This window comes from Passer montanus, unplaced genomic scaffold (assembly GCF_014805655.1).
Source record: "Passer montanus isolate IOZ18808 unplaced genomic scaffold, ASM1480565v1 scaffold25, whole genome shotgun sequence".
Classification (NCBI taxonomy): domain Eukaryota; kingdom Metazoa; phylum Chordata; class Aves; order Passeriformes; family Passeridae; genus Passer; species Passer montanus.
In genome coordinates this window covers 3,143,631-3,163,726 of record NW_024367149.1, presented here as the reverse complement: position 1 = coordinate 3,163,726, position 20,096 = coordinate 3,143,631, and the positions used below count along the sequence as shown (strand labels likewise).

The window sequence follows — 20,096 nt, the reverse complement described above, 5'->3', positions numbered from 1 at the left end:
CTCTTTAATGATCAGTGGGAGCTTCCTGGTGTATAGTAAAGTCAGGCAAGTTTGTGTCACCATAAAAACCCCAGGACTCAAGCATCACCACCTGCTCTTACTTCTGAGAGGACGTCACTGGAAGACTTCTCAGGTTTGCCTTCCTTCTGACCAAAGATTTTCTGTAATCTGCCTTTGCAGCAAATGTGCTCTAACAGCACTATCTTGTGGACACTGCAGGAAATTCATACTGAATACACTAATTTTAGTGCAAATGGCTGAATTTCATTGAGGATTATGCAGTCAATCACAGGCACTAGGTTTTCCAGTGGGTGCCTGATGTTCTAAAAGGGTGTTTCACTGCTGGCTGTCTCTCCCAGCTGTGGAGAATACAGTGGCCATGAGCAATGCAGCACCCTTCAGCCCTGTGCAGCATGTATGTTGCTTCCAGGCCTAGTCATCAAGGGTGACAATACACAAGGCCAGTCAGATTTCACATCTCCCTCTAAATAAAATATCAAGGGAGCTCCAGTGGCAGGAGCAGGGAGGGTCTGAGCACGTCTACCTGCAGGCAGTGACTGTGACCCCAGCCCTGCCGCGGGTCCCGGTCCCGCACCCCCCGCCCGGCCGGGCCCCGCGGGCCGCACCCGCCGGGCAGCCCCCAGAGCCCGGGAGGGGCAGCGGCTGCACCCCCGGACACCGGCGGGGCCGCGGAGCACGCTGGGCATGCAAATCAGCCCGAAACGGGGCGGCCCGAACGGGCAGGAGGAGCCGGCGGCGCGGTGGGCGGGGAAGGCGGGTGTTGCTGACATGCGTGCCGCAGCAGCGGGTTATCCGCACGGGCCGGAGCGCTGGGGAGCGCTCACATTCATTCCCCATTGCCGCAATTAACTGCCAACAGCCCGCCCGCTCAGCATTCGCTCTTTCATTAACCGTAAATGGTTGGCTCCACCGTAATGGTGCCACAAAAATTTTCGTAAGACTCGTACGCGTTCCTCCCCATGGAAATCTTTAGTAAAAGGCGAAAGATTTATACGATCTGAAGACAAACCGGAGGACAGCCATGCTGCACCCCGCACACATGCCCACTCCCCGCTGCCGGCCCAGCAGACACGGCGACCTTCACTCAGTTCCTCTCCCTACTTCCCACTCCTCCGGCGCCTCAGCCAGCTCGGCACCAGCCCCCGCGGCAGCACAGCCCGGCCGGCCCCTGCCCGGCGCCACGCCGGCCCGGCGCTGCCCGCACTGCAGCCCGGGGGTGCCGGTCACACCGAGCGGAGCAGGCCCTGCCGGGGCGGGGGGAGCGAAGCGGGGACAGCAGCTGGGGACAGAGCGAGCCGGGAGGGGATAACAACCCCGCAGCGCTCGGGTCTGCTCGCATCGTCGCCACGGCAAGGAGACGCCAAGGAGAGGCAAAAAGTCGGCTCCGGGAAAGGCCACCATAGCCGCTGCCACGGATGGGAGCTAGACAGCGAGGGGGGCTTGCTTAGGGGCCCCACACAAGGTGCTGGGCTCCGAGCGGGCGCCAAGACCACCCCTACCCTCCCGGGAGGGCTGGAGCGGCCCGGACTGCCGGCAGCTCCCCGGCTGTGGCTCCTCCCGCAGCCCGAACCGCGGGCACGCCGAACCAGCGCGGGTCGGGCTGCCGGCCCCGGGACACCGCACACGTACCCCAACTTACTGGCACACTGTAAGTGTACCCACCTTTCACGCAACTACAGCTTGTTCTTTTTTTAACCAGAGTAGGGGTAGCTCCACCGAAATGGAGCCTCAAAAAATTTCTCGACACTCGTGCCTGTTCCTCTCCACGGAAATCTTTAGTAAAAGGCGAAAGATTTATACGATCTGAAGAGAAACCAGAGTATGCCGTAACTCGGCCCTCGGCAGGTACCCATTCACGGCAGTCCCTCCGAACATACAGCGACGCCGCTTGCCCCCAGGTTCGAGCCTCTGCTGCCTCGCCCCGTGCTGCCGGCAGCGCTCAGAGCCCAGCCTGGCACCGAACCGGCGGTACCGGGGAGCGGCGGCCCGAACTTTGCCGTGTGCGCGGCACCCCCGCGCGGTGCACCCTGGGTATGCAGATTATGCTGAATACTAATGAGGCTGCAGCCCCGCCCAGCCGCGGATCGCTCCCGCCAGGCAGGAGCGGCCCCGGGAGATCGCCTGTGCCTGCCCTCCTCCCCCGGCACACCGGCCCAGCTGCCCCACACCGCCCCGGGTGGGTACACAGACCTTACCTTTGTCCTGGACCTCCAGGCGTGCTGAGCAGAGCACGCCCAGCATGGGCTCCGTGAACAGACAGGGCACCTCTCCCATCATATCCTGGGGAAAAGGGCAGCGTGACAGGGATGCTGTCTTCACACAGCTCTCCAGACTGTTCTCTCCCAGAATGCCAAGGAGACAGGCACAGCTCCTGCCTGAGCAGGGATGGACAGAGCTGGTAACACTGCCCGTTGTCCCAGCATGGCCCACTGCTCAGCTGCATGACCCTGAGTGTCTGCAGAGCCCCGTGCTGGGCTTGGGGGCAGGTACACAACAGCACAGCTTCGAGGCCTGGGGAATCTTGGCTCTGGTACTCGGGACTGCTGTGGCCCGAAGAGTCCAGCAGAACCTGTGCATCTTTTTGACCTTCTGCTGAGTTGGAGGTGTTTAAGAACTTGGTCTGGGCTTGCACCCTTGTGTGGAGAATGACAGATGTCATGATCTCTTCTGCCTGGAGAAAAATGAGAAAGAAGTTTAAAAAGGTCTGTGAAGAAAGGCTGTACAAATGAATTATCACTAGAATCACATTTTAAATCTCTGGCAAATAATATTAAAGCAATTAGTAACCATTTAATCTCATTTTCTCTTATTCCATAGATAGGAAAACTAGCAAAAGGAGAGTTCCTGATACGTCTGAAGCTGCACAATGAATCTGTGACAGACTTGAGATTATTTTCCTGGGCAGGTGGTTTCACCACAGGAGTTCTTTTCTCTGCTCTGCTAATAAAGTCATTTTGATGTTACCCATTACCCCAGCCCTGTTTCTCACTAGCCTCATGATATGAACACTGCATCTCATATCTGACCTGCCAGGGAATAAATAGAGTGAAATGAGAGCAGAAATAGGTATGGATTTATGGGGAGTGACAGGGTCAAGGGGGCTGTAAATGCCTGTTAGCACAGCAGCACAGCCCTCACTCACATGCTGGAACGACAGCCAGCTGGACATCCACCCCAGGAACATGTGCCTGGCCTTGGCAGTGGGAAGGTGCTTTGGCACCTTTAGCATGACAGACATTTGCTCCCTTTTTTCCCTGTCTAATTTTCCCGGCATGTTTTTAAACAATCTAAGAAAAGCTAAAATGAAAAGAGTTATAAGCAAGAAGACAGAAGTTCCAGAAACATCCCTTGTCTGCAATTCCTTCTATTTCTTCACACAGGTGTTCAACAAAGAAATCTACATTTTCCCAAGTGTCTTGGCACACTTTAGGCTCAGTGTGACATCCCCCAGTGCAGCTTGACAGATGTGAAGGTGCCCTCAGTGAGGGAGATGGACTGTCAGGGACCAGGCATCCGTTTGTGTGGCAATCCTGCAGCTGTGCACGCTGCTGCTGGCTGGGGAACACTGGCCAGTCTCAAGGAGCCTTGCAGCTAAACACCAGGACCTGTGCCACACACGGATGCAGGAAGAGGGATAAGGTCACAAACAGTGGCGTTAACACAGGTGCCTTGTCCTCCACCAAGCTGTATCAACGTGCCTAAGGATCAGAAAGGAATTCACACCTTGTCTAATGCACTTCTTGGACTTCCTACCTAACAAAAGCACCATTTTAGGTTTTGTTTAAGTGTAGTTTATTGAGAAAAAGAGTTAAAATAACATAAATCTTTCTGTTTCAGAATAAGAAGTTTCTTTCAACGTAATACAAATCATCAAGATTACCAATTTCCTATTTACAAAGTTCTTAAGCCCTCTCTCCTGGTATCTGGAGCAAAATTTCAAATCAGTTTCAAAATATCCCCAAGATACCTGCTCAAAAGTAACTTTCTACTCCTGTTATCTGAACCAGACTGAAAACAACCACTAAGACATGAACATGTGTCTCAGTGCCTAAAAACAAACAAGTAAAGTCTTCAAAAAGCTGGCTAAGAAACAGAGCTTGAGAATTAGGACGAGATGAAATTTCATTTGGGAATTAACGGTCTGTGTTCTGTGAGGCATCTGTGTCCTTGGCAGGGCATTTTCAGGACCTCCTTTGCAGGGAAGCAGGTTTAAAATAAATCCATTTTCCCAAAATAGTTGTGATTGAAAATGTTATTAGCCATAACAAATGTTAGTGCTGACAGGAGAATGGCCTGTTAGGGGCCTCTGCTGAAACAGTCAAGTGAAAGTCATATTTCACATTATTGCAAGCATTTTCCTGTGATTTACAGAATATTTGTGAAACATTACTTGCAAGGCATATGATTAATATTGAGAGAACAGCTCGTGTGCAGGGGGAATCTGTATTTCACAGAGACTGTTTGCATGAAATTTACAGTCCCATAAAGTGCTCCTCTGTCCTCAACAGAGATCTAGTTAAAAGAACTTTACAGTCTGAAACATCCCAAAATTGATTGTAAATTAACGTTTCTGTATTTATGTTTAAGATGCTGGTGGTGTAATGCTGCAGTAAGCCCCCCCACTACTCAGAAATACTAGCACCAGCCTCTGGACGTGAGGATTTTAGTGATACAAAGGCCTTGCCTATGAATCAATGGAAAAAAAAAAAGAACTTTGAAACAATGATGACATGGCTTCAGAGCTGCAGTGGTGTCTGTCTCTGGCTGCTGTAATAACAGCATTTGCTGACAGAGGAGTCTTTAAGCCAACATTGCAAACTACCTTGACAATGTATGCTAATGTTTTTATTATGACTGTTTTACATATGGGAACATACAGACACAGGGAAGTTAAATGACTTGCCTGAATTTGTCAGTGCTAGCATCAACATGTAACTCCTGTTGTTGGCTTCAAACTGCTGTCAACAGTGCTGGGCTGCCACCCAGTCCACTGGACCTAATAATCACAACAAGGCTGGGTCAGGGCAGGGCTTTATTCCTGCCAAGGAAAACCCGGTGATTTAGGAACTGCTCTGGCAATTCAGCAGTTCTTTACATCCAGAGTACTGCTTAATCATCAGGTTGAGATCAAAAGGCACACTGGGGCTGCTGCAGCCTCAGAGCCAGTGTGAGGTGCCGGGAGCGATGGCCTTGGACTCACGGAAGGACGGAGTGGCAGTGATTTGGTGTCACCTTTGCCTCTTACAACACCAAGGTTGCGCCCAGCCTCGGGCAGAACTCAGGGCTCGTTTCCCCGGCAGGTTGCCCCTTTCCTGGCACGCCTCACAGGACAGCCACCTTCCTCAGTGCACCCCAAATCCCCAGCCCCTCAGCCCGCTGTCGCTGTCCCGCCTGTGGCCCCACAGCCAACCCAGCCCCGCACATCCAGCCAGGCCCGGCTCTGCCCCGGCAGCCACCCCGCCCCTGCCCCGCCTGATCCCCTGCAACTTCAGCATTCCCTGCCCCAGGGCACCGTCCCGCAGCCCCTCCCGGGCCAACAGCGCCTCTCACCCCTCTCACCCCGCGGTATTCCCGGCCCCTGTCTGAATCCCGCTCCAGGCCCTTCCCTTCCCTCAGCCCGGCCCGCGCCCCTGCCCCGAGGGGGCGGTTACCCCGCGCAATGACTGACGCGCGCCTGAACCAATCGCTGCCAGACTCTCTCCCCCTGCCCAATGGGTGGCCAGCGGGCGGGGCGCTGGGCCGGTGCTAAGGGCGCGTTGCTAAGGAAGTGGGAGGCGGGCAGGGGGCGGGGCGGACGGCGAGGCGGGGCGGGCGCTTTCCCTTCCCATTGGCTGCGGGGAGGGAGGTGGGCGGGGCTTCCGGGGAGGCGGAAGCGGCGGGCGGGCGGCGGAGCGCGGCCATGGGCGCCCGCGGGCTGAGGGAGGCCGTGGTGGAGCTGGAGCCGGAGCCGGGGCACGCCCGCGGTGCGCAGGCGAGCGGGGACACCAGGGACACCGGGGACAGCGGGGACGGGGGGCCGCTGCGGGCGGGGAAGGGGCGAGCGCGCTGCGGTGCGGGAGGAGGAGCGGCACTGGTGCTGCAGCAGTGTCTGGCGGTCCCCGGGGGACAGGGCAGGACGCGTCCCCGTTCCCCCGGGAAGCGACAGCTGCTGTGTCGCCGGGAGGAGCGGCGGGAGCTGCAGGGCCGAAGCTGCGCTGTGCTGCGCGCCCAGGCGGTGAACCCGGCGTGGGGCAGTGCGGGAAGTCGGGCTCACACTCGCCTTTAAACGCAGTAACCGGGCAGCTGCTGCGAGCTCTGGCTGCGGCGGACTGGAGCTCAGTAACGCGTGTGATCTGTTCCAGAGGGCAGCGCAGACGGAGGCCCTGCCGAGGGCCGGCCTGTGGTGATCCTGCTGGGCTGGGCCGGCTGCCAGGACAAGTACCTGGCCAAATACAGCGCGATCTACAGCCAGAAGGTGAGCGGCCTCTGTGTCCGCATGACACTGTCACACTGTGAGACAGCCTCGTTTCTGCACGTTGGTAAAGTGCCTCTGAAGGCTCTCCTGGGGAGGAGTGAGAGTTCTCCTGTCACTGAAAGCTCCCTGTCCCTCACAGCCCGGGCAGCGTTATCTGACAGCTGCGTGTGCAGCTAAGACAGGAATGCTTCCTTGGAGAGACTTTCAGCTGCTGTGTGACTCACTGGAGCATCTTAACGCTTTTAAAGTTGTGGGATTATTCAGGAATGACGTGAACCGTGTTAGTTTTCCAAACGGGTAAACATGCAGGGAAAGATTCTGTGTTTACTGCTTGCTGTTAGGCCACAGCACAGACGTGGTGAGGCTGGGGTGGAACTGACAGGACACATTGGCATCTGTTATGCCTTTGGTTCGTCCTTCCTTTGGAAATGATTCATCTAAATGTTGTAAGCCAAATTAATTTTATCCTGTCTGTGAAACAGGCATCCTGTGATAGTCATAGCTGCTCAGTAGGAATTCCTTGTGTTGAACTAAAGAGATCTGTCCTACTGCCTGTTCCCTAAGTTATGATACTTTCCTCTAATACTGTATTTTACTGGAATGACCCCAGCTTGTAGCATGGGGACCCAATGAAACATTAGATTTTTTTTTCTTGGTCAGCATACAGGGAATCTTGTATAGTTCCAACTATAGGTGGTAAAGTTTGTACATTAACAAGTCTGTTGTTAATGTGTAATCCAGTGCAGGAGTCATTAATTGGCTTGATCTAGTGAAGAATTAGTTGTTAAGTGGCTTTAAGGTGCTGCTGAGAGGATGAGGAGCACGTTAGAGGGCAGCGTGACAGCTTCTTGGAAAATGCTTTTCTCTCAGAAAGATCACAGAAATGGGAAAGGAGAGGATGGGCTTTCTTAGCTCTCTCAGAGGAAGTGGCTGTAACCATGGCAAGATTGTAGAGAAGGCTTTGATTTGAGAACTTGGTATCCTCTTTTAACTCATTCACTGTTTAGGGAGCTCTGGGGATTGTTTTGGTGGCTTTGCTTTGTGCTTGTCAGTGTGTAATGTCAGTGAGCTCAGGTGATAGAAAAGGTCTAAAGCATTTGTAAATGTAGTTCCATCTGCTCTGTTTTGAAACTCCTCCAAGATCCTGTTTCCAAATCTGTACCTAAATGTAAGGACTTCTGTGTGAGGGCAGCTGCTCAGGAGTTCTGAGTCCTTGAGCCAGAGCTCTTTCTTTGCACAGCTGGAGTGTTTTGTGAAGGTCTACAAAAATCATGTTGGTGTTTGTTGGTGGTGAGTCTTAGAGACAGCTGCAAACAAGTGCACCCAAGGAGAGGTTCTTCTTATATTTGCTTCAGTGTGATGAGCTGGATGTGTACCAGAGCAGGCTCGTCTTACCAAAGTGGCTGATGCTGAAGGTCTGTGAATCAGGGAGATGTTTTTCTTCTCCTGGGTGAGGATTAACACCCATAAAAATGGGTGGCAGTGTCCCCAGGGGCTGTGCCAGTCAGCACAAGATTTGAAAGGCCCTCAGACATTGCAGAGGCCTTTTCACAATACTGTGTGCTATGATGATTAATGTAATCTATGTTCATGTCAGTGCCTTGCTGCTGACACTAAAGACTTTCTTCTGGCCCTGTGGTTTCTCTTGGAAACCTGTCCCAAATTTTCATGTTCTTTGTACTGCTGCTTGCCTACTGTCTGTAATTTGCAGCACAGCTGAAATGTGTGTGGGGTCTCTTCCTGTTGTTCTTAGGGGTGCACGGTCATCCGTTACACAGCTCCATGGAGGATGATATTCTTCTCCGAGTCCTTTGGCATCAGATCCCTGCAGACGCCGGCCAGGCAACTCCTGGAGCTGCTCTTTGACTACAGCGTTGAAAACAGACCGCTTCTTTTCCACGTTTTCAGCAACGGTGGTGCCATGCTGTACCGCTACATCATCGAGGCGCTGCACACCCACACGCCCTTTCAGAGCCTCAGAGTAGCTGGCACCATTTTCGACAGCGCCCCTGGCAGAAGAAACTTGCGAGGAGCCCTTCGTGCCCTGGCCACTGTCCTGGTCTCCGTGAACGTGCTGCTCAAGTACTTCCTGCTGTTCACTTTTGCCAGCGCGGCCGTGGTGCTGCGGATCCTGCTGTACCCGCTGACGCGCTTCGTGCACCAGAGCCACTACGACGCGCTGCTGCAGGCGCCCTCGCGCTGGCCCGAGCTCTACCTCTACTCCCAGGCCGACCTCATCATCAAGGCCAGCGAGGTGCAGCTCATGGCCGGCGCCCGGCAGCAGCTCGGCGTGCCTGTCAAAGCTGTGGACTTCTCGGACTCGCCTCACGTGGGCCACCTGCGGGTGTACCCCACCCACTACCGCAGCCTCTGCAGCACCTTCCTGTCTGACTGTGTCGGGGCCTGCCCTCCCTAGGGCTCTGCTGGCCTCAGTGGTTGCCTCTCCTTGCTCAGCTCCTATGGGAAATGTCACCTCCTTTGCTTGTGTGTCTTTGAAGCGGGGAAAGTAGAGGCTTCTTGTTTGGTTTGTTTGTTTGTTGTTTTTTTTTCCCCCTACCATCTACAAGTCTGAAAGCCTCCAGCCTGGCCTTTGGACCAGCCACGTTAGAGCAGAAAGTAGATATGGATTAATTTAAAGTCCTGAAGGTGAAATCCTGTCATGATTCATGTTGATGTGCTCTGCCAAGGTGTCACAGATCAGAATCTTACACTGAGTATTATGTCTTTCCTCCTGTCTTGTTCTCTGCTCTCCATGTTGTCTCCTTGTCCCTAATGTCCAATGTGCATGTTCTGTTGCATGTATTAATTTTACAATACAGCTCTTCCATGTCTTTGTTGTTTGTTGTTTTTTTTTCTCTCTGCCATTTCTTTTATCTTGCAATGAGCAAACAGAGCCAAGTTTGCAGGATTCTTTGATTTTCTCAGTGCATCCCAGCTCTTGTTGTACTCTCCTTGTTGGAGATCAGGCCCTGAAACCAAGTGTAAGACCAGGCAAAGGTGTGTGCAGGGCAGTATGACCAGACTGTTATCCCTGGTTCCATTAAATAGCCCAGATAAAACAGTCAAAGCTCTCTGATCCATGGTGGGAGCTCAAATGTTTGTGATAACTTTTGTGTTCTTCAACCCAGAGGTTTAAGCTAACATTTTTCAATATGTTTAGTGTTTTGTTTCTCTTCCTTCCAGTCTTTTGTGTGTTCTACTGAGTAGTTTTGCTTTCTTGGAGAGCTACTTAGTTGTTAATTGTATGTCTTGAAGCAGCTGATATTTTGCATCTGGATATTCAGGGAAATTTTTGGATTACAGCTGTGCCAGACCCCAGAAACAGAAAGGTGGAATTGCAGAAGAAAATGGAACTGTCTCTTGGAGCTATGCTTTATACTGGGTATTTCTTAAATCACCTCCAGCCTACAAATGACCATGAAATATGATGTTTTTGTCCATAATGTTCTCTTCAGATGACCAGTCTTTGCAACGTGTACAAGAAATTAATTCCTTCCACCTAGTGAAAATGTATGTCATTGCACTGTACTTCATGTTTGGGTTTAGGTTTTATTGTTTATTTGGGGGAGAAGTGGGGGTAAAGACAGAGGAGAACCTGCTGATATGTTTATGTTATGTCACAGTACAGCAGGCTAATTAATAACATGATGAACAAGTTTAGCCAACTTTAAATTGCCAGGAAGAAGCTCTGGAGGGCTGTGACATGGGCCTGCTTGAACAAGGAACTGCCCTAGAGAGGTAGGCACTTAAAAAGCAGGAGGATTTTTGCCTTTTGGTTCTGCCAGTGGGTGGCTGTGCTGCTCCTGCCCACCCTTGGGGTGCTGTCACCCACAGTTACAAAACTCCTGCTGTTCTGGATTGAAATGCCGAGGGGGAAGTCCCTGGGAAGCACTAAAATAATTTGGCAGTTTAACACAAGAACTGTAACACCTCACAGAAGTGAAAGCACAGGGTGAGTGGCAGTGGTGACCACACAGCTGGTTTGTAGCAGACTATTGTGACAATGCTCATTTACAGCAGAATAATCCTCTGATGGGCATGGTTTTAGAGGGAGCGTTGGGCTGTATATGGGATAAGTGAGAATTAACTGAAAAGGGCCTGATGACCTGGTTTGGTTTTTATTTTTTAAAAGTGAAAACTGTCTCCAGGCACAGGAGCTTGTTGCTTGGGACCCAATCTTCTGTAGGTGTGATCCCAGTTCCAGCTCCCACTGTGGCAATGGGGTGTGAGGGCTACTCTGTGCTAAGAGCCTTCAGCCATCCCCTTTTCATGGAGAAATTCTTGTTTCTAGGGTTTGGACCTGTCAAATCCAGGCATGGTCCCCTATCTCCAGAATGCCCATCTGAGATCTCCCAGCTTTTTAAAGCAGGCCCCTGGTTTGTGCTGTCAGTGCTGTAGCTCCTGAGCTGTGATGTGTTCATCTGCCTTTTCAGAGATCTGGGCTGGAGCTTCTCAGCATCCAGCCTGTTTGTGGCACTGTGAACACTCTTGGGGAACAGAGGTGAAAAAGTTATTTAACCAGCACTTGCCCTCATGCTGGTTTCTACAGGTTCAGTATTTACAGATCAGTTAAACACTCCATAATAGACGCCTCTGAATTAATACAGTTGTTCCTGGGGATCTGCTGTTCCTGTTTATTGCTGTGGGTGTTGAACTTCTCCTGTTCAAGGACTCAGGCTGTTACAGAGCACGGCTGGCAGGAGCTGGAGCTGAACCCTCTGCCCCTGCCTGACAGGATGGTGAGGCTTCCTCTGGGAAAAGCCTCACATGTCAGCTGCACCTTCCTTCCTCACTTTCAGCTCCCCACCACGGTGGTGCCACCTCCCCAGCTCAGCCCTGCTTCCCACTTCCCAGGGCAGCAGGCAGGGAGCGGGTGCTGCCTGCTGGAGCTTCGCAGTCAGAGTGTCCTGAGCTGTGCCAACAGGAATGTGCTCACAGGCGTTTCCACTGCTGCAAAAGTGACTTGAAATTCGGAGGTGATTTGTGTACACAGCTCTCTGAGAGCAGGATGATTTGCAGCACCAGTCTTCTGAGTGGGTTTTGTTTTCTGAGTCCCAGCAAGTTTTAATTCCGGTTGTGAGCGCTGTGTGATATGCTGGCCTCTGCTTTCCTGTACTGCCTGTGCCCCCACCTCCCTGCCCTCCGTATTCCTGTGGCTTATTTGAAGCAGAAGGTTAATAACTTGGAGCCTGAAGGCACATGGCTGAGAACTGATCCAAGCACTACTGGATTTACAAAAACCCAGCCTCAGACCCTTAATCCTTGCTAAACTGTCACGGTTTGGCGCAGCCGGTGTTCCTAAAGAGCTTCAGCCTGAACACTGAGAGCCCAAAGGTTGTGATATCTTGGCAAATCCAGGTAAATCTCTGAGATGAGCTACGGGGAGGAGGGGCACTGCAGATCTGTTCATTGGGAGGAAAAAATGCAGCATCCTTGGACTTGCCTCGAGGGTAGGGAGTGGGATGTGGCCCAGAGCTTGTTTTCCTGCAGACTGTGACACAGTGTGGGTGGAACACCAACAGTAGTGGGAGAGGAGGACGCTCACAGCTGGCTACCACAGCTGTGGTAAAGCAAAATTAACTTTCCCTCAGTAACAAAATCTATTTGAGTGTTTCCTGTGAGGGAACTGACTCCTGGCTTGCTCCCCCGTGCTGCCTTCTCTCCCCAGGCAGTGGTGATGTTACAGGGTGGTTTTGAAAAACAAAAAAAGCCACTTAGTGGTCAGGGTGGTCTGTGTGGCTGGGCTGGAGTGCTCAGCTGCTCCTGACAGGGCTGGGAGAGCTCCCTGTGGCACTGGGGGAGGCTGTGGTGGGGAACTGGGCAAGCCAGGGGCAGGATCCAGCCAGCCAGGGCTCAGGTTTGGAGCTGGGGGAACATTTTGCAGCGGGAGTAATTCAAATTAGGCTCCTGGGTGGGGACTGACCTGTGCCCACACCTCATAAAGGTGTTTTTAAGGTGTGTGGGCTGAGGTCCCATTTTCATGCATGTTGGGATGCTGGAGGCATATGCGTAGAGCTCTGCCATTGATGGAAAAGTGGGAATGGATGGGATGGGACCGAGCAATCCAACCCCGTGCTGCATCCCAAAAGGTGAAGGAGGGAGGCTGGTCTCCCCTGCCCGTGGAGGGGCTGTGCAGACCCGGGAGCCCCGTGCCGGGCGGGAACAGCTCCACGAGATGGCAGCAGGACCCCTCTTTCCCGCATGGAGAGATTCCTGCTCTAGGAAACAGCTGAGCACATCCTGGTGAAGACCCCAACAGCACAGCTCAGCCCAGCGCTTCTGAGTTCCTGAGAGCATCTCCTGCAAAAGGGCTCCTCTTGGGGCAAGGAAAAAGACCAGCAAGAGCTAACTCCGATGACAAGAACTGGAGATGGGAGTTGATACAGAACAGCATCTCTCCCTAGGGATGCCTGCCTCTGGAATTTGTACTAGATCCCATTCCTCAGCTTTAACTGATTGTTAAAACCAAAAATCTAGCAGCAGGAATAGCTTTCCTGCCCTTCTCACCTCAGCAGACTAGGTCATAGCACTTCCCTCTCCATCACCCAGGGAAGGCTGTCTGTTTCTTACATCAATCTCTGTAAAAGTGTGATCAAGCAGACCATGGCCCAACTTCTGGGAGCTCCACATATCAGGACTCCGGAGCTCCCCTGGGCTCCCTGTAGTCCTCAAGCCCTGGGAAAGGAGCTGAGCTTAGTGCTGCTCTTCTGAAAAGGCTGGCAGGACCTCCCAGCACACAGGGCTGGGGGCTGGGGATGCAGTTAGGAAACAGGACAGCACAAATGGGGGCCCAGAGCCACCACCTGATCTGTCTCCTAATGTCCAGCACAGCCACACAGCTCCTTCACCCAGCCTGGGGCATGAGCATCCCTCCATCTCCTTCCTTTTGAATTTGGTCCCCCTCCCCTCATTTCTGCATCCTCATATGGCTGCAAGTGCACCCCAGCACCATCAGACAGGCCATGTGGGCACGGCTGGGATGAGCAGAAGTGGGCACGGCATCCTTCAATCACCCTCCCAAACCTATGGGGGCTGGGGCAGGCAGAGCTTGGGCAGCCCTGCCCCCATGGAATGATGGATGAGCTGACAATAGGGTATTGATAAGGAATTAACCTTGAGCCCTTCTTGCTTCAGTGTCAATAGAGCAGGAGCCAAGTACACACGTTTGATTGGAAATCTGTGTTTGGCCTCTGCTGCCTCTGAGCCCATCGAAGGAGAGAGACAAGAGGGAGATGTGAGCTGCCCTGCTGCCCCAGCTGGGACCCCTCCAAGTGGATCCCTCTCAGCTTCCCCTGCTGCTGCAGTTGACTGTGGGCACCCAGCTCTAGTGGCTGCAGCAGCCTCTTTGCCCCCAGCCTGGCATGTGCAGGGCTGGGTACCAGGGCCCCCCTTGTTCCCTAAAGGGCCTGTGCCCATCTTGCACTGGCCTACACTCGGAGCAGTTTGTTTAATTAAGTGTTTTGCCTAATGGGATTGCCTCATTTCCATAACAAACTGGCGGGCTGTCATTAGGTGGGCTCCCTCATTCATTACTGTTAATTAGATATGGATCCCCCAGAAGGCGGCGCGGGGTGATGAACGAGGCCCCTGACACACGCTATTACACATTAGCATTTTCTCAATATATCCGATACATCACGCTCCTCCGCTTCCTAAAGATATTTTAAATAAAATATTAGCAGCCTGCTGTGGGGTAGGTGAGAGGGAGGGGGGTTTCTGCCCTTCGCCCTGGCCTCAGGCCACCTTTGGGCTGGAAGTGGATGGGAGAGGGGCTGAGACGCTTCACTGCTCCTCTCCAGCCAAAAAAGTGGCCAAATCCCACCCTTTCCCTATCCCTGCCACAGCAGATGGAAAGAGGTCCCTGACATCCTTACTGCCTCCTCCCACCAGCCTGGGGACCCCCAGCACCCCATCCCTGGGGGACACAGCCATGAGGAGGGGATTGAAAACAGCCCATTGACCCATCTGCGAAATGTTTGTAAACCAAAAGCGTCGGCGCCAGCCGCGTGCCGGGGGGAACCCGACCTCTGCCCCCCCTGCCCAGCAGCCTCCCCGTCCCTGGGTCGGGGTAACCCTACCCGGCACTGGAGGCCCCTAATGCAGGAGGTATAGATCTGTTGGGGCTGGGCGTCTCCTGCCCCCACCTAACGCAGCCGATGAGACTTCATTGTGGGGGTGTCCCCTGAGGGGTGCCCTTCGCCCTGCCCTCCTGGCTCCGTGGGGGGACCAGTTGGGGGAACCCACCCGTGGTGGGGCCTGGTGCACGTCCCAGCATCCCCCTGCATCTGTCCCTGCATCCCAAACAGGAGCAGGACTCCCCTCTGGGACATTACTCACATCCAGGGGCTGTGGCGTGTGGGGGGTGTCTCTGCTGCCTCTCGCCTGCAAAAGGAAACACAGAGAAGCAGAAAGCACCCGAGAAGATTTATACTTGTTTAATTAATGTCAAATGTAGTTTACAAACGGGAGTGACAAGTACCTCTTTGTATAGTATACACTGACACACAATCATTGACACACCGGAATATCGCTTTGTGCAACTGGGATTCTTTGGGCAAAGATAGGTAACTCTGATATTTCACTTTTTTTTTTTTTTAAATCATTTATACTCATTACAGAAGAGGGGAAGTGGCAGATGCCTGTTACAAACTGGGATGCCTCTCTCCCCAGCCTTCCCCCTGCAGCTTCCCCTTTGAAAACGGGGGATGACTTTACAATTTAAACAAAAAGAATTTACCAAAAATAAACCCCAAAGCAAAGAACCAATGACTAGTTACATATGGTTTTACACATACGTACATAAAGCACATGGCTGGTCCACAACACCTGCCAGAAGGGCCCTGGGAGGGAGCTAGGCTATTTCCAAGGAAGGGCTGGGTAGGGGCCTCCTACCCTCTTGCTCTTCCTGGCTGTCTCTCAAACCCACCTGGCTGCACCCTCTCCATCTCTGAGACCTTAACACCAGCACACTCCCAGCTGAGCCCTGGGCCCTGCAAGGTTTTCTCCCTTTACAAATGCAGCCTGAGCTGTGCACGCCTGCCCTTCCCCTGCTTGTGCTGCTGGCTGCAGGGTTACCCTGCAGTGACACCCCCTGCCCGCAGTCCCCCTGTGAAAGCAGGACACTCTGGGGTGCCCTGGCTCCCTCTGGCACAGGGCAGAGGAGGCTGCAGCACTCTGGTCTCAGAGGCAACAGATATGACCTTGGACACAAGGGAAACTCCCAGTTAGGAACTGTCACCTTTTGATGTGTATGAAACAATATCTCCTTCAATTTCATTTGGGGTTTTTTTGGGTGCAGTGGGATCCTTCTGAAATCAGCCAGGAGATGCCAAGGCTGCAGCTGTTCTCTGCAAAAGAGCTCAGGGTAGGGAAGCAGTAATGGGACTGTCACTCCCCACACATCCTGCTCACCCAGCCCTTCCCTCTCTGGGAACACCCCAGCAGTGCTGGGCTCCCAACTCCCAACCCCTCATCCACTGCTTTTCCAGACTGTCTTGACATGCCCCAGCTGTGTTGTGCTGCCAGGTGGGATCTGTTTGGAAAGGAGTGGGGCAGATGAGCTTTCCCATCTCCCTGTCTTCTGGCTGTGGAGAGCTGGCCCCCCACAACTGCCCAGGAATCCGTGGCAGGGATACACAGTGTGGAGCTGGGAGAAGTCCCAAGGCCTTGGGAAGGGGGTCAGTATCTGTTTCTTGGATCCTGACAATAAAAGAAAGAACAACAAAAAACCAGGCCAGATGGCAGCTTTGGTTAAGGCTGAGGATACGGGAGACAGGGATAAGCGTGAGGGACTGCAGGGGACCTCTGGATCCAGCTGAGAGTGACACTGGGAGTGGCAGTGGGGATGAGACACGGCTGGCTTGGCTCTCTGCCCTGGTGCCAAAACCTCTTAGGGAAAACGTGGGCTGCAGGAGAGTGGGAGCTGGGGGAAGCGAGAGCAGGGCAGGGCTGGCTCTGCAGGGCTTGCACGGCTCTGCCAGGCAGCCCAAGGGGACTGGCTGAGTGTCTCTGGGCAAAGCCACCAGCAGGACCACCCCGTCCCCTGGCACCCCCAGTGTCCTGCCTCAGCATCATCCCGAGCAGCCCAGGCATCCTCAGCCAGGAAACGCTGCCCAGAGGAGGAAGCAAAGCCAGGCAGGGCAGGGGAAGGGGCTGTGGCCTGGGGAGCACAGGATTCAGCCAGAGCCTGGAGCAGGCACTGCCAGCCAGGGCAGGGGGCAGTGCTTGACAGGCTCCCTCCTTCCAGCTCCTCGCCATTTGCTCCTTCCCCAGCTGGGAAAGATAAAGGGGGCTGAGCCAGATTCCCCCTGTCCTGCCTGGCCCCCCGGTGAGGAGTTAAAAGCTGTGTCTTTCCGGGGATAACGATTCTATTATAAATAGCCCCATTAGCTACAACTAATGACAAAAATCCACCTCCTCTACTCCCCATAAGTTCTGTAAGTTATGGGCAATGCTACAGCCATTACTAAAAGCTGTTAACTTCATATCTGAATGAGGAAATATACACCACAGAACATTAAACCATTTATATTATATATATGTATATATATACTTTTTTTAAACTAATGACTTTAATGCCAAAACTTTGCTGAACCAAGAAAAATATGGGTTTAATGTTCTCTGCTCATTTTTTTTTCTTCTTTAAAAAAAATACAACCCAAAGAAAAGAAAGGGAAACTTATTAGTATGTAATGTTTGAGTCTATCCCATTTATACACAACATTGTAAACATATATAATCTATATTACATGTGCTTCATTTCTGCCTGGGTGTGTTTTTTTTTTTTTCTTTAAACCTTTTAGTCATCACTAGAACACCACAAAAAACCAAAACAGAACCAAACAAAAAAAATCAAACCAAAACAAATAAAAACAAAAACTGATCAAGGAACACAAGTTACAGGTTATTGAACATCTTTCTGTGACGGGTCCCTTCCCCAGTCTCCCGGGGGCAGAGTGGTCAACAACACAGTCCAAAGGAGGGCTCACGAGCCATCCACAATGCAAAGCCAGCTCCAGGGAATGGGTGATGGGCAACACTGGTTTTAAAAAAGGGGGCTTCACAACAAAGGATTTGGTTTTGCCCGCTGCAGCTGCTGAAGGAGGTCTCAAACTGCGGGACCTGGCAGCCGAGGCTCCCCACTGCTCCTGTATCCTCGAGTCCATGTCTGGAGTCTCTGGTTTGTTTTTTCTTTAAATTTTAAAACGTCTTTTTTTTGTTGTGGTCGTTCTTCTCCCCCTGGGTGTGATGAGCTGAGCCGAGTAGCTGGGTCCTGCCCTCCTGCTGGGTCCTTCATAAGTAGATGCGCCGAAGGTCTCCAGGAGACGTGATGGTGTTACACTGAGGACAGAGCTTCTTGGCACCCTGCAACCAGCAGATGAGATGCACAGTGAGAGAGTGTGAAGGACATCCCTGCCTTGGCCTGGGACTGCAGGAGCAGTAAGGCCCTCCAGGCAGGCCAAAGCCTCCAACAAGCACAAGATGTGTGAAGGGGGAGTCCTTGCCTTCCTTGCCTGTCCTGCAAGCCCCTTGTCATTCTCCAGTCCCTGGCATGAGGCAGCTGGACAAGCAGGAGCTCTGCAGAGGGCTGAAACCCAGAGCCAAGCTGCATCACCCAACTCAGCACCATCATCACCACTGGTTTCCAGGGAGATCTGCTCCTTTTTGTTTCCCTTGCTCACCTGCAGCCCTCAATGAACAAGTTCAGGTCACTGAACAGGCAGAAAATCAACCCAGCTGGAACAAGTGAAGTTTTCAGCAGGGATGACTGAGCTGGTTCATGGGGGGCTTGCACTGTCCCTTTCAAGGCAGCACAATGGGGGGACACTGCCTCATCCATCCTTCAAAAGCCTGAGAGCTGCTGGCATGAAGGAACCCTCTGTCCTGTCCTCCCTAGCTCACACAGATACTGCAGAGATCTTCTGCCAAGGTGAGCTGGAAACAGCAAACTGACGTGAGCTGGGGTGGGGTAATGGGTGGCCAACAGGAACACTATATGAAATAAAACAAGGGCTGATGTGCCATCTATCACTGAGCCTGACAGCAAGAGGGTGTTAATAAGCCTCAGAATCGGGGTCAACCCAAGCCGGTCATCATTAGATTGGCAGATGTGAAAGACAATTGATGGGAAAAATGACAGAAAGATGGCTCTGCTGCAAGGCAGCCTCCCAACTACAGCACCAGCAGCGTGGGAAATTGGGATGGCCCTCCCTGCTCCCACTGCACATTATTCCTTGCAGTCATGGACTTGGCACACCTGCCCTTCCCTGAGCTTTGCACTGCTGAACAATCAGGTGCCATTTGACAGTGGCTCAGCTGTTGACAGAACACATGTCAGGACCACGGGCACCTGCACCTGATCTAAACCAGTCACAACAAAGTCCTGTTGAGCTAGAGTTGAGTGAATTGTCTGTAAAAGACAGCCAAAACACCCTGGGCACACCTCAGGGTGAGTGACACTCTCAGGGCCAGTGACAGGCTGAAGAAGGACAGACCACTGGTGGTCTGGATGGCACACCCAACGCTGGTGCTGATGCCTGTGGGCACATCCTTCCAGTTATCTGAAACAACCACTCTGTCCGTTTAGATTTCCAGCAATCCAGGGCAGGGACCATCCCACTGTGCCTGTGCAATGCATCATGCAGCCCTATGCACTGGTCTTCACAGAGTGGACTTGGCATGCTGGATTCTGGGAGGAGCAAGTGCAACCTGTAACTCAAAGGAAAGCCTTAAAACGCTGATGAAATGGAAACTTGAGTGCACTGGACTTTAGCAGAGCCTGTTTATTTAACATGCCTCTTTGCTTATGCTCAATGCCTCAGCTTTGGGTCTCCAGAATTAGACACGGTAAGCTCTACTCTGCAAGTAAAAACTTGCTGCAGTGGTGAAAACACGAGAGAAAAATCTGAACATCTGCCCCTTCTGCCACTCTGGTGACATAGCAGCACTCCCAAGGGGCTCACTAATCTGGAGGCAAATGCCACAAAATATCCTGTTTCAATTGAGTTTCTGCTCAGTTTCATGTATTTCCCTTTTCCTTGGAGGCACCTGTTGCATCTAGTTGCCCTCTTGGCATCAACTTTGTAGCTGGAGGGGGTCCCAAAGGAAGTGTCAGGAGGTGCTGAGGAATTAATTCACAGCACGTTGTCCAAGGACAGCAGCTGGCAGCTGCCTGTTCAAGCTTTCCTGTGTGCCCTGAAAAGCAGAAGTAATTGTGTGTGGGGACTTTAAGCATTCCAGATGTGACTAGTGCCCACATCTGTGTCCATGCTCTCCTTCCTAAGACAGGCTTACTGGCAAGAGGCAGCAAGGCATTGAACCAAAGCTGCAGGTGCTCACTCTAAGCACCAGCCCTCTCTGCACTCAGTGCACAGGGATGGCAGAACAAGCCTGATGAAATCAAGTGCATCTTTGCTGCTCTCTTCCACAGCAAAGCAAGGTCAGGTATGCAGCTCCCTCACACTACAGGGAAAGGGAAGATGGCTCTGGATTTATCTTGCCAGACCGTGGGATCTCAGTCCCAGAGGCTTTAGGGGGATTCACTCTCCCACTTAAGGCTGAGAGCTGCACATGCATAGCCAGGGACAAGTTTTCAACCATGTCACAAAGCAGAAGCCAACTA

At 52.6% G+C, this 20,096-nt stretch overlaps 2 protein-coding genes, 1 long non-coding RNA gene and 2 other non-coding genes across 11 annotated transcripts in view; 1 reads left to right on the top strand and 4 right to left on the bottom strand.

The window, feature by feature from the left end:
- Positions 1 to 923: 923 nt before the first annotated feature.
- On the bottom strand, positions 924 to 1,038 carry LOC120503388. The gene has a single exon (XR_005627729.1). It is a non-coding gene; the product is annotated as a U5 spliceosomal RNA (small nuclear RNA).
- A 691-nt stretch (positions 1,039 to 1,729) lies between these two features.
- LOC120503382 lies at positions 1,730 to 1,844 on the bottom strand. The gene has a single exon (XR_005627724.1). It is a non-coding gene; the product is annotated as a U5 spliceosomal RNA (small nuclear RNA).
- On the bottom strand, positions 1,733 to 2,979 carry LOC120503369. Its single transcript, XR_005627719.1, has 2 exons — positions 2,809 to 2,979; positions 1,733 to 2,692 (listed from the first exon to the last, which is right to left on the bottom strand). It is a non-coding gene; the product is annotated as an uncharacterized LOC120503369 (long non-coding RNA).
- Positions 2,980 to 5,877: 2,898 nt separating this feature from the next.
- Positions 5,878 to 15,889, top strand: TMEM53 (transmembrane protein 53). 3 transcript variants are annotated; one of them, XR_005627667.1, is made up of 4 exons: positions 5,878 to 5,984; positions 6,363 to 6,475; positions 8,229 to 11,833; positions 12,565 to 15,889. XR_005627667.1 is itself a non-coding variant. In XM_039711338.1 (3 exons), the coding sequence occupies exons 1-3, from the start codon at positions 5,921 to 5,923 to the stop codon at positions 8,889 to 8,891; spliced, it is 840 nt and encodes a 279-aa protein (XP_039567272.1). In that variant the 5' UTR covers positions 5,878 to 5,920; the 3' UTR covers positions 8,892 to 15,889. The 3 variants fall into 3 exon arrangements, 2 of the variants coding, with proteins under 2 accessions (XP_039567272.1, XP_039567273.1); XM_039711338.1 differs by having other exon boundaries at positions 8,229 to 15,889; XM_039711339.1 differs by having other exon boundaries at positions 5,898 to 5,992; positions 8,229 to 15,889.
- Positions 14,895 to 20,096, bottom strand: part of RNF220 (ring finger protein 220) — a 215,840-nt gene continuing 210,638 nt past the window's right edge. For all 5 annotated transcript variants that reach the window (XM_039711335.1, XM_039711333.1, XM_039711336.1 and 2 more), the window contains one exon: positions 14,895 to 17,839. In XM_039711335.1, the coding sequence (XP_039567269.1) occupies positions 17,768 to 17,839 (72 nt within the window). In that variant the 3' untranslated portion in view covers positions 14,895 to 17,767. The remainder of the gene's footprint in view (positions 17,840 to 20,096) is intronic.

Bases quoted from the DNA above. Each gene is read 5' to 3' on its own strand.
- TMEM53 (XM_039711338.1), top strand. From the start codon at position 5,921: ATGGGCGCCCGCGGGCTGAGGGAGGCCGTGGTGGAGCTGGAGCCGGAG. The intron at 5,985-6,362 runs GTGCGCAGGCGA...GATCTGTTCCAG, and splicing joins GGAGCCGGGGCACGCCCGCG to AGGGCAGCGCAGACGGAGGC. The intron at 6,476-8,228 runs GTGAGCGGCCTC...TGTTGTTCTTAG, and splicing joins GCGCGATCTACAGCCAGAAG to GGGTGCACGGTCATCCGTTA.